Source organism: Clinocottus analis, unplaced genomic scaffold, assembly GCF_023055335.1.
Source record: "Clinocottus analis isolate CAN_PGR_092001 unplaced genomic scaffold, fCliAna1.0.p SCAF_2, whole genome shotgun sequence".
Taxonomy (NCBI): Eukaryota; Metazoa; Chordata; class Actinopteri; order Perciformes; family Cottidae; genus Clinocottus; species Clinocottus analis.
In genome coordinates, this window is record NW_027175931.1 from 172,501 (window position 1) to 185,000 (window position 12,500).

The 12,500-nt window shown below is 50.6% G+C and overlaps 2 protein-coding genes across 4 annotated transcripts in view; both read right to left on the minus strand.

Moving 5' to 3' along the window:
* Positions 1-181: 181 nt before the first annotated feature.
* On the minus strand, positions 182-11,094 carry rnpepl1 (arginyl aminopeptidase like 1). 3 transcript variants are annotated; one of them, XM_068585388.1, is made up of 12 exons: positions 10,882-11,094; positions 9,609-10,199; positions 9,392-9,532; positions 7,605-7,756; positions 7,068-7,184; positions 6,525-6,760; positions 5,153-5,266; positions 4,378-4,490; positions 3,617-3,719; positions 3,182-3,409; positions 2,297-2,439; positions 182-1,491 (listed from the first exon to the last, which is right to left on the minus strand). In XM_068585388.1, exons 2-12 carry the CDS (start codon positions 10,089-10,091, stop codon positions 1,168-1,170), a joined length of 2,154 nt encoding a protein of 717 aa, XP_068441489.1. In that variant the 5' UTR covers positions 10,092-10,199; positions 10,882-11,094; the 3' UTR covers positions 182-1,167. The 3 variants fall into 3 exon arrangements, with proteins under 3 accessions (XP_068441489.1, XP_068441490.1, XP_068441488.1); XM_068585389.1 differs by having other exon boundaries at positions 4,405-4,490; positions 9,609-11,094; XM_068585387.1 differs by having other exon boundaries at positions 9,609-11,094.
* Positions 11,095-11,641: 547 nt separating this feature from the next.
* rpl35a (ribosomal protein L35a) overlaps positions 11,642-12,500 on the minus strand; it is a 2,321-nt gene continuing 1,462 nt past the window's right edge. Inside the window, exons 3-5 of the mRNA XM_068585142.1 lie at positions 12,148-12,300; positions 11,923-12,067; positions 11,642-11,721 (exon numbers count right to left, since the gene is read on the minus strand). Coding sequence (XP_068441243.1) covers positions 11,698-11,721; positions 11,923-12,067; positions 12,148-12,300 — 322 coding nt within the window. The 3' untranslated portion in view covers positions 11,642-11,697. The remainder of the gene's footprint in view (positions 11,722-11,922; positions 12,068-12,147; positions 12,301-12,500) is intronic.

Below are 12,500 nucleotides of genomic sequence, written 5' to 3' on the forward strand. Positions count from 1 at the left end.
ATACATTTAGCTGACCAACAGGATGTTGTGTAGCACGGACCTACAGGATGTTGTGTAGCACGGACCTACAGGATGTTGTGTAGCATGGACCTACAGGATGTTGTGTAGCACGGGCCTGCAGGATGTTGTGTAGCACGGACCTACACTGAAGGCCTTTTAATGAAAAATAGGACTCAGCGTTTACATTTTTTTATTGAAATCTTTAAAGAATAAAAGCAGAGAAATAAACCGTTCCTTCAAAATAAAGGTTTGGAGCCATAGAAACCACCAAAAATCCAGCTGGAACCTGTAAAAGTTCTCAAAGATCCACCAAGCCATTTGTAGACCAACATGTTTATTTGTAGTTCAACATTCATTACAAACTGTCTCTGGAGAGGCGTTCACTGACAGCTGCGAACAATGGGACGTTCTGGCTTCCAATCATTTTTGTGCCAAAGTATATAAATAAAATCTGGGTTTCTTTATTGATCAGCTTCTGGTCAAAGTGATCCGAGTTCAGAGAGGAAGCCGTTTTTTATTGCTGCCGAACGTCTCGGTTCCCAGCGGCAGTGAACGCAGCGTTAAGGCCACTCAGGTGAAGTCTGCTGGTTTTACATGGAAAGAGTTAAATGTTAAGAGTTAAACGTGCGGTCGGAGCCCCGAGTCGAGGTCTGCAGGCGTGTTAGCGTCAGGAGGTAGAAGGTAAACGTCAAGCTTGTTTTCTTAAAGGATTTAAATCAGTTCAAAAACCACGAGGCAGTGAAGGCATCGCTCCTCCAGCTGAGCCACCTGATGGTAAAAGAATCAATAAAGTTAAAAGTTAAACTGTTAACGGATGAAGTGACCAATAAAAACACTGGAAACCGTCAAAACATTCAAGTTTCAAACACTTAAATCTGTTCAGTTCCGCATTTCAACTGATTTTACTTCATCAGACGACCCGTCTCACTGACGTCCAATCAGACGACCCGTCTCACTGACGTCCAATCAGACGACCCGTCTCACTGACGTCCAATCAGACGACCAGTCTCACTGACGTCCAATCAGACGACCAGTCTCACTGACGTCCAATCAGACGACCAGTCTCACTGACGTCCAATCAGACGACCCGTCTCACTGACGTCCAATCAGACGACCCGTCTCACTGACGTCCAATCAGACGACCCGTCTCACTGACGTGTCTGGACTTCAGGCTGAGACGTTAACGTCTCTCAGAGCGATGGCGGTGGTCGTCGCGGCAGCAGCGGAGGCGGTTGCTGTGGCAGCCGGCAGTGGGAAGGTGGGAGGAGAGGGGGAGAGGACGGACAGAGCAGGTGGGTTCTGGGTGGAGCTGGTCTGGTTCTGGGTGGGGGTCTGGTTCTGGTTCTGGTTCTGGAACAGGATCTGCTGCAGCGTGCGTCTGAGGTTCGGATGCAGGCGGCGTTGAGTCTGGTTGAAAATCTCCACGGCAACACACTTCATCACCCCGGCAACCAGGTCGTCATACAGCGGCACCGTGTACATCCTGGAGGTCTGCAGACAGGAAGTAGTTACTCAGGCCGAGCCCTACAGAGGAACCTCATCTCCTTACTCACTAGGGCCGAGTCCTACAGAGGAACCTCATCTCCTTACTCACTAAGGCCGAGCCCTACAGAGGAACCTCATCTCCTTACTCACTAAGGCCGAGCCCTACAGAGGAACCTCATCTCCTTACTCACTAAGGCCGAGCCCTACAGAGGAACCTCATCTCCTTACCCACTAAGGCCGAGCCCTACAGAGGAACCTCATCTCCTTACCCACTAAGGCCAAGCCCTACAGAGTAACCTCATCTCCTTACCCACTAAGGCCGAGCCCTACAGAGGAACCTCATCTCCTTACTCACTAAGGCCGAGCCCTACAGAGGAACCTCATCTCCTTACTCACTAAGGCCGAGCCCTACAGAGGAACCTCATCTCCTTACTCACTAGGGCCGAGTCCTACAGAGGAACCTCATCTCCTTACTCACTAAGGCCGAGCCCTACAGAGGAACCTCATCTCCTTACCCACTAAGGCCAAGCCCTACAGAGGAACCTCATCTCCTTACCCACTAAGGCCGAGCCCTACAGAGGAACCTCATCTCCTTACCCACTAAGGCCGAGCCCTACAGAGGAACCTCATCTCCTTACCCACTAAGGCCGAGCCCTACAGAGGAACCTCATCTCCTTACCCACTAAGGCCGAGCCCTACAGAGGAACCTCATCTCCTTACCCTATCTCTAAGGCTGAGTCCTACAGAGGTCGTAGGGTAGTAGTAGGTAGTGGTACACAGTGCAGTACAAGTACACAGTACAAGTACTCACGTGCTTGTGCAGGAAGGCCCGGACGCGCGGCAGCTCGGGGTAGAAGGAGTTCCTCACCACCATCTGCAGCCAGCGGATCTGAACCTCAGCGTTCAGACCATCAAACACAGACGAGTAGCAGACAGACAGGCTGGACATCACGTCTGACAGACGGGCAGGTAGAGAGACAGGCAGGCAGAGAGACAGAGAGACAGGCAGGTAGAGAGACAGACAGGCAGAGAGACAGACAGACAGGCAGGTAGAGAGACAGACAGGCAGAGAGACAGACAGACAGGCAGGTGGAGAGACAGACAGGCAGAGAGACAGAGAGACAGGCAGGTAGAGAGACAGACAGGTAGAGAGACAGAGAGACAGGCAGGTAGAGAGACAGACAGGCAGAGAGACAGAGAGACAGACAGACAGGCAGGTAGAGAGACAGACGGGCAGAGAGACAGACAGACAGGCAGAGACAGACAGACAGGCAGGTAGAGAGACAGACAGACAGGTAGAGAGACAGGCAGACAGGCAGAGAGACAGAGAGGAAGAGAGACAGACTGTGTTTGGTTATCCACACTATTATTTTATACTATTTATATTGTATTAAATGTGTCGTATTTCACATTGTAACTACAGTACTACAGCATTACAGTACTACATTACAGTACTACAGTGTTACACTACTACAGTATTACACTACTACATTACAGTACTACATTACAGTACTACAGTATTACACTACTACAGTACTCCAGTATTACAGTACTACAGTAGTAAATTACGGTATTACAGTACTATAGTAGTAAATTACAGTATTACAGTAGTACATTACAGTATTGCACTACTACAGTACTACAGTATAACAGTATTACAGTACTACAGTTCCACAGTACTCCAGTACTCCAGTACCTTGGGGAAGAGGGGACCGGTCCAGCATGCGGTCCAGGAACAGCACGATCTGGAAGGTGCTCCAGGCTGAGAGGTCAAAGGTCAGCAGGCTGTGGGCGGTGGGGGCGTGTCCGGCCCCCCACAGCTCACACAGCTGCTGCACCGGCGCAGTCAGAGCGCCCCCTGCTGACAGGTCCGGCTGGAACAGAGGAGGTCCAGACCCGCTCAGCCAGCGCTCGAACTCCAGACCTGGACAGGAAGTGATGTCACTGTTTCATCTGTAACATTACTGCGTACATGACGCTGAGGTACTTTCACTTTAGTACTCTATATATCTCTACTGTCTTCCTCCACTACATGTCCCCCTCTGCCCTCGTGCCCTCGTGCCCTCGTGCCCTCGTGCCCTCGTGCCCTCGTGCCCTCGTGTCCTCGTGCCCTCGTGTCCTCTGTCCTCACCCTCTCTCTGGCCAGCGTCCTTCAGCTCAGGAAAATATCTCAGGAAGAAGTCGATGAGGTCGAGAGCCACGACGCTCTGGAACTTAAACTCTGAGATGTAGTCCTGGAAATAATAATCATAATCATAATAATCATATAAAAAATAATAAAAAAAACGTGTATCTGTGTGTGTGAGAGTGAGTGAGTGTGTCTCTGTGTGTGTGTGTGTGTGTGTCTCTGTGTGTGTCTCTCTGTGTGTGTGTGTGTGTGTGTGTATGTGTGTCTCTCTGTGTGTGTCTCTCTGTGTGTGTGTGTGTGTCTCTGTGTGTGTATGTGTGTCTCTCTGTGTCTCTGTGTGTGTATGTGTGTCTCTGTGTATGTGTGTGTGTCTCTGTGTGTGTATGTGTGTCTCTCTGTGTCTCTGTGTGTGTATGTGTGTCTCTCTGTGTGTGTATGTGTGTGTGTGTGTATGTGTGTGTCTGTGTGTGTGTGTGTGTGTGTCTCTGTGTGTCTGTGTGTGTGTGTCTCTGTGTGTCTGTGTGTGTGTGTGTGTGTCTCTGTGTGTCTGTGTGTGTCTCTGTGTGTGTGTGTCTGTGTGTGTGTGTGTGTGTGTGTGTCTCTGTGTGTGTGTGTGTGTGTCTCTGTGTGTCTGTGTGTGTGTGTGTCTCTGTGTGTCTCTGTGTGTCTGTGTGTGTCTCTGTGTGTGTGTGTCTGTGTGTGTGTGTGTGTGTGTGTGTGTGTGTGTGTGTGTGTGTCTCTGTGTGTGTGTGTGTGTGTCTCACTCTCAGGAAGCAGTCAAAACGTCTCACGTCTCCACAAAGTTCAGATAAATACGCCACAAAACAGAATCCTTTCTCATAAGTGAAGAGATTCATCAGAGAGCTGGGATTCACACCTGGAGACAGGTAGAGACAGACAGGTAGAGAGACAGACAGGTTAGAGGACAGACAGGTAGAGAGACAGACAGGTAGAGAGACAGACAGGTAGAGAGACAGACAGGTTAGAGGACAGACAGGTTAGAGGACAGACATGTAGAGAGACAGACAGGTTAGAGGACAGACAGGTTAGAGGACAGACAGGTTAGAGGACAGACAGGTTAGAGGACAGACAGGTAGAGAGACAGACAGGTTAGAGGACAGACAGGTTAGAGGACAGACATGTAGAGAGACAGACAGGTTAGAGGACAGACAGGTTAGAGGACAGACAGGTTAGAGGACAGACAGGTAGAGAGACAGACAGGTGGGGACAGACAGGTTAGAGGACAGACAGGTTAGAGGACAGACAGGTTAGAGGACAGATAGGTAGAGAGACAGACAGGTTAGAGGACAGACAGGTTAGAGGACAGACATGTAGAGAGACAGACAGGTTAGAGGACAGACAGGTTAGAGGACAGACAGGTTAGAGGACAGACAGGTAGAGAGACAGACAGGTGGGGACAGACAGGTAGAGAGACAGACAGGTTAGAGGACAGACAGGTTAGAGGACAGACAGGTAGAGAGACAGACAGGTAGAGACAGACAGGTAGAGAGACAGACAGGTAGAGAGACAGACAGGTACCTGGCTCAAACTTGACCTGCAGTCTGCTGACAGGGTTGTTGTCTCCAAGGAGACGCAGCTGTCTGTGCAGAGCGTCCAATCGGACGGCAGTTTCCAGACAAGTGAACGCCTCACCTGCAGACGAGGGGCGGGGCAAAAAGTACTCAATGAGTACCAGTACTCCTACCGTAGGCCTCAGTAGTATTACTAGCATTACTCCTACCGTAGGCCTCAGTAGTAGTACTAGCAGTACTCCTACCGTAGGCCCTAGTACTAGTAGTACTCCTACTGTAGGCCCCAGTACTAGTACTAGCAGTACTCCTACCGTAGGCCCCAGTACTAGTACTAGCAGTACTCCTACCGTAGGCCTCAGTAGTAGTACTAGTACTAGCAGTACTCCTACCGTATGCCTCAGTAGTAGTACTAGTACTAGCAGTACTCCTACCGTATGCCCTAGTACTAGTACTAGCAGTACTCCTACCGTAGGCCCCGGTACTAGTACTAGCAGTACTCCTACCGTAGGCCCCGGTACTAGTACTAGCAGTACTCCTACCGTAGGCCTCAGTAGTAGTACTAGTACTAGCAGTACTCCTACCGTAGACCCTAGTACTAGCAGTACTCCTACCGTAGGCCCCAGTACTAGTACTAGCAGTACTCCTACCGTAGGCCTCAGTAGTAGTACTAGTACTAGCAGTACTCCTACCGTAGGCCCTAGTACTAGTACTAGCAGTACTCCTACCGTATGCCCTAGTACTAGTACTAGCAGTACTCCTACCGTATGCCTCAGTAGTAGTACTAGTACTAGCAGTACTCCTACCGTATGCCCTAGTACTAGTACTAGCAGTACTCCTACCGTAGGCCCCGGTACTAGTACTAGCAGTACTCCTACCGTATGCCCTAGTACTAGTACTAGCAGTACTCCTACCGTAGGCCCCGGTACTAGTACTAGCAGTACTCCTACCGTATGCCCTAGTACTAGTACTAGCAGTACTCCTACCGTAGGCCCCGGTACTAGTACTAGCAGTACTCCTACCGTAGGCCCCGGTACTAGTACTAGCAGTACTCCTACCGTAGGCCCCGGTACTACTACTAGCAATACTCCTACCGTATGCCCTAGTACTAGTACTAGCAGTACTCCTACTGTAGGCCCCGGTACTAGTACTAGCAGTACTCCTACCGTAGGCCCCGGTACTAGTACTAGCAGTACTCCTACCGTATGCCCTAGTACTAGTACTAGCAGTACTCCTACTGTAGGCCCCGGTACTAGTACTAGCAGTACTCCTACCGTAGGCCCCGGTACTAGTACTAGCAGTACTCCTACCGTAGGCCCCGGTACTAGTACTAGCAGTACTCCTACCGTATGCCCTAGTACTAGTACTAGCAGTACTCCTACCGTAGGCCTCCGTGGTGATGCGGCGCTGGGCGTAGGTGGCCAGCCCCTCGCTCAGCCACATCTCCTCCCAGGTGGCGTTGGTGACGGCGTTGCCGAACCAGCCGTGGGCGATCTCGTGCACCACGTCGATGAGCAGGAACTCGCTGCTCTCCAAGATGGAGGCGATGATGAAGGTGAGGCAGGGGTTCTCCATGGCCACGATGGGGAAGGACGGCGGCAGGAACACCAAGTCGCACCTGGGGGGGCGACGGGATGCAGGTGCACGCACTGTGACCGCTGGAGTGTCATTCTCACCACATTGACATTCACACATTAACCAACTTCATTATCATTATTATTATTAGTTATGTCCAGACCTGTATTGGAACATTACACATTTACTGGACTTTTTCTAAACTTTTGGGATTTCATTTTGCCTGGAAAAGTTCTAAAAAAAAGTGTAGTAAAAGTCATGTAAATGTGTTATGTTCATGTGTTCATTTACACCAAGTTAATAATAATTATAGTAAATATGCTTTTAAAGGACAGACGATGGTGACTCACCTGCCCCACAGGTACGGTCCAAACAGCTCCTCTGCGACGCCCAGCCAGCGCTCCACGCTGCCCCCTAGCTTCTTCACGGCACACGCCAGCAGACATGGCTCCGCCCACACGCGACTCCTGCAGCAACAACACAACAACATGTGATAACACGCATTTCCAACCAAGAGCCAAAACAAACACTGCTGGAAGGAAACAGAGAGGCATGGAACCAGATCAGAATCCAGATCAGAATCCAGATCAGGAACCAGATCAGGAACCAGATCAGAGCAACTACTTTTTTATTATTTTAGGATCAAAATGTTTATAATGGATTAATAAAAGATCAGATAATGGACCAGCATGAACCAGTATGGACCAGCATGGACCAGTATGGACCAGCATGGACCAGCATGGACCAGTGTGGGCCAGTATGGACCAGTATGGACCAGCATGGACCAGTGTGGGCCAGTATGGACCAGTATGGACCAGCATGGACCAGCATGGACCAGCATGGACCAGTATGGACCAGTATGGACCAGTGCGGACCAGCCGACTGACCGCGGGCCCACGTCGGCGTGCTGCAGCTCCCCGGCCACCAGGGCCACCAGGTAGGACGGGACCGGCTGCTCCATGGAGAACTGGAAGACCCGGTCCTGTTTGGAGTACGAGCTGCGAGACGCACTCATCAGAACCGTCACGCCATCGGGGACCTGCAGGGGGCAGAGGTACTACTGATACTACTACTGCTAATACTACTACTGCTAATTATACTACTACTACTGCTAATAACACTACTACTGCTAATACTACTGCTACTGCTGCTAATTATACTACTGCTAATTATACTACTACTGCTACTAATACTACTACTAATAATACGAGTATTGTTATTATACTACTACTGCTAATTATACTACTACTAATAATACGAGTACTGTTAATTATACTACTACTGCTAATTATACTACTACTGCTGCTAATAACACTACTACTCGAGGTCAGGTACAGGTCAGGTAGAGGTCAGTTACAGGTCAGGTACAGGTCAGGTAGATCCCAGGTAGAGGTCAGGTAGAGGTCAGGTACGGGTCAGTTAAAGGTCAGGTAGAGGTCAGTTACAGGTCAGGTAGCGGCCAGGTAAAGGTCAGGTACAGATCAAGTACAGATCAAGTACAGGTCAGGTAGAGGTCAGGTAGAGGTCAGGTAGAGGCCAGGTACAGGTCAGGTACAGGTCAGGTAGAGGTCAGGTAGAGGCCAGGTACAGGTCAGGTAGAGGTCAGGTAGAGGCCAGGTAGAGGCCAGGTACAGGTCAGGTACAGATCAGGTACAGATCAGGTACAGATCAAGTACAGGTCAAGTACAGGTCAGGTAGAGGTCAGGTAGAGGCCAGGTAGAGGTCAGTTACAGGTCAGGTAGAGGCCAGGTACAGATCAGGTACAGGTCAGGTAGCTATAAAGCCTTAACTGGTAATGCACCATTATATCTTAAGGAGCTTGCAGTGCCATATTACCCCACTAGAGAGTTGTGTTCATTGAACGCAGGGTTACTTGTAGTTCCCAGAGTCTTAAAAATAGGTTTTGGGCTAGAGCCTTCAGTTATCAAGCTCCTCTTCTGTGGAATAAGCTTCCACTTTCAATCAGAGGGGCAGACACGGTCAGCTTAGTTAAGAGTAGACTGAAGACTTTCCTCTTTGACAGAGCTTATAGTTAGGCCTGGCTCAGGTTAGTCCTGCTCCAGCCCCTAGATATGCTGCTATAGGCCCAGACTGCTGGGGGCATCTTAGGATACACTGAGCTCCTCTTCTTCTTTCTCTTCTCATCTCCCCTCTCCTTTCTTCTCTCCTTCTGGATAAGTTATTGTCTTTCAATGCACATTACTAACTCTACTCCTTTCCGGGAGCCTCTGTGCTTCCTTGCCTCAAGTTTCCATGGATCATGGCTGTCTGGAGCTGGACCTGACCCCCCCCTCCTCCACATGGATGATGTCTGGAGGTTCTGGGACAGGATGTCATGTGTACAGATTGTAAAGCCCTCTGAGGCAAATCTTGTATTTGCGATTTTGGGCTATACAAAATAAACTAAACTGAAACTGAAACTGTAGTGTAAATTAGTGGTCAGGTACTCATGTAGAGGTCAGGTAGTGGTAAACTAGTAGAGGTCATGTAGAGGTCAGGTAGAGGTAAAGTAGTAGAGGTCAGGTAGTGGTAAACTAGTAGAGGCCAGGTAGAGGTAAAGTAGTAGAGGTCAGGTAGTGGTAAACTAGTAGAGGTCAGGTAGTGGTAAACTAGTAGAGGTCAGGTAGAGGTCAGGTAGAGGTAAAGTGGTAGAGGTCAGGTAGAGGTCACTCACCCTCACGGTGGCCGTGTACGTGCTCTTGACAGCCGGCGTGTCGAATCCGGGGAAGAAGGACCGGTTGCAGACCGAGTGGCCCTGAGTGAAGACCAGCGGTCGCGTCTGGCCGCAGGTCAGCTCGGGGTCCAGCCACCAGATCTGCACACAGAGACAGCGTCAGTCGCCGGGTCAGTGGCTCAGGACCCATCGGGGTGACAGATAGTGGTCTCCCCACCGCCGGGCCGTCCGTGGTGCTGTAGCGGACCGTGATCTGGATCACGCGACCCGGTTTGGCTGCCGCCGGCAGGCTGATGTTCAGCGAGGCCCCGTAGTCCGTGAACGGGTCCACCCGGTAGGTGAGGGAAACCGGCTCCTCCGGCCCGGCCCCGGGGACCTTACAGTCTATGGAGTGGATGAGGAGGGAGGGGTGGGAGTCCAGCACCAGGGTCTGGATCCCCGGCTGTACCGGGACCAGGTCCAGAACCGTCCAGCCGCTCATCTCCTTCACGGCGAAGTTGAGCCGCAGGTCCAGGTGCAGGTGTCGCAGCTGGAAGCAGCGGAAGTTAGACGCCGAGGCCACGTCCAGCAGGGGGCCCCGCGGGGCGCTGGGCCCCGCCGAGGTCCGAGACCCAGAGGCCCCGGCGCACCGGGTCCCAGAGACCGGCGGGGATTTACGACAGCAGCACAGCGAGGTGGGGGTCTGGTGGAGCTCTGCCATCCTGAGCTGGACCTGGGACTAGACCCCGCTTAGACCTGGACCGACTGCATCCAGGACCAGCAACACCACCAGCACAGAGTCCAGGTCCGACTGCATTTAACACTAGGGCTAGAGATGGTCTGCAGTCAGAACCCCGTTGAACCAGGTTCTCACAAAACCAAAAAGACTACTATAGATCCTGGTCTGAAACCAGACCAGCTATAAGGACACTTCAACCCAGGACCAGCTTTGAGGGACCACCTTCTTCCAGGCCAGTGGAACTAGTACAGCCCTTCAACAAGAAGCCTGGCTTAAGGACTGACTGAGACCCCTTATGAAGGACAGGCCACATTCATGACCTAGACCAACAACAGTCAGGACCACCTGGACCCACCTGGTTCCCACACTCTCTAGAACAGTCTGCTGATGGCTGACGACATTGAACCAGTCTGAAACCTGCACACCAGACTACATTCAGAAAACGAGTGATTTAAAGTACAGCAGCCGCTCTAAATCTCGCGAGGACACCAGAACCAGAACCAGAACTCAACTCCACTTTAATATCCTGACGATAATATAACGTTCACTCGTTTTTTTCGAACTAAACCTAAACTCAGACCACATTTAAACCACTTGTAGCGACGCTAGCTGCTCAGCTTTAGCTTCAGGAGACCTCACCAGACTCGCTTTGAAAAACAGGCACTTTAACGTCCGGGAGGCGAGAACACAGTCACCTAGTGCCGCTCGGTTAACTAGTGCAGGTAGTTGAACTAGTAGCGTTAGTTTAACTAGTGCGGCTAGTTAAACTAACCTGGTTAGTATTAGCACCAGTCAGTTTAATGGACCAAGACACCGGCTGCTCCTGTGAACTCAGCCCGGGTCCATGAGCTGTATCCCGGACCCTGAGAGCGGAACCTCCCGGTAGGTCTGGTTACTGGAGGAAGAGGAGCAGGAGGAAGAGCACACAGAGACACAGGACAACAGAGAAGAGCTGCGGACAAACAGGAAGTCACTGCGAGACAGCCCGCGGCCGGAGGGGGCGCTGTGGAGCCGCAGCGGGTCAAAGGTCACGTGACTACTCCACGAGAGAAGCGACCACGTGATTACGTCACTCTGTCACAAACTACTGGGCCGTGATCACATGACCAGCGTTGTTGTATTTATAACCAATGAACACAATTTAAATAATTAAACAATATTTACACAATGAAATGATCATATTTAAAAGGTAAAATGAGAAAATATAACAGATGAAGTGCATCTGTGAAAAAGTATTACATTCAAAATGTATAACTTCCAATCATAAGAGAGAGAATGACAACCATCTTCAGTTATTTATATAAAAGTTTCAATAAATATGACATCCAACAACTGCAAAAAGGACAATCGGTTGTCCTCAACAATAAGTTAAATATAAACATGTAGACCTCCAGGAACACGTTTATTCTGAGACCTCAGACTGAAACACTGATCTATTTGAGTTTCATATCTAATGTTTAGTTTTGTGGTTAATACGATCAGACACATTGATCAGACATATTGATCACGATGATGAAGACTCAAGACACAAGTTTGACTCGACATCAGTTTTATTGTTTCTGTACAAACATCATCGGAAGGTTCCTCGTTACACTCGAGAGGGATACAGCATCTGGAACAGGAAGTAGACAGGAAGTCGCACCGTCAGAATAAAACAGTAGACCAGTATCTGAAACATCTCACTCCTGCCATCAGAATTAAACAGACGGTCCCTGAACTCACCACCCTGATAAAGAGCACTGACGCTAACAGCAGTCCCTGAATTCAACACCCTGATAAAAAGCTCACTCTTACAGGCGGTCCCTGAACTCACCACTCTGATGCGGTGGCCCATGGCCTTGGCCGGCAGGTTGCTCCTGAACTTGGCCCGGACCATCCCGCTGCTGCCGTGGGCCCGGGTCACCTTGCCCCAGATCACGCGGGTCTTGTTGGGTTTTCCACCGGGCGTCACCGTGTTCCTGCAGACACAGCGCAGGGCTCGGTTACCCGCGCACGGCAGCATTTCATTGGCCGACCACAACAGGTGACGGTGACTCACTTCTTGGCCTTGTACACGTAGGCGCAGCGCTTGCCCAGGTAGAAGTCCACCTCGTCCCGCGTGTAGCAGCCCTCCACCTTCAGCAGCGCCGTGTGCTCGCGCTGGTTCCTCAGGCCGCGCTTATAGCCGGTGAAGATGGCCTTACTCCACAGTCTGAGGACCAGTGAGACCAGTACAGCAGAGTCAGAGGACCAGTGGAACACAGAGTCAGAGGACCAGTGGAGCACAGAGTCAGAGAAAAAGTAGAGCACAGAGTCAGAGAAAAAGTAGAACACAGAGTCAGAGAAAAAGTAGAGCACAGTGTCAGAGAAAAAGTAGAGCACAGTGTCGAAGAACCAGTAGAGCACAGAGTC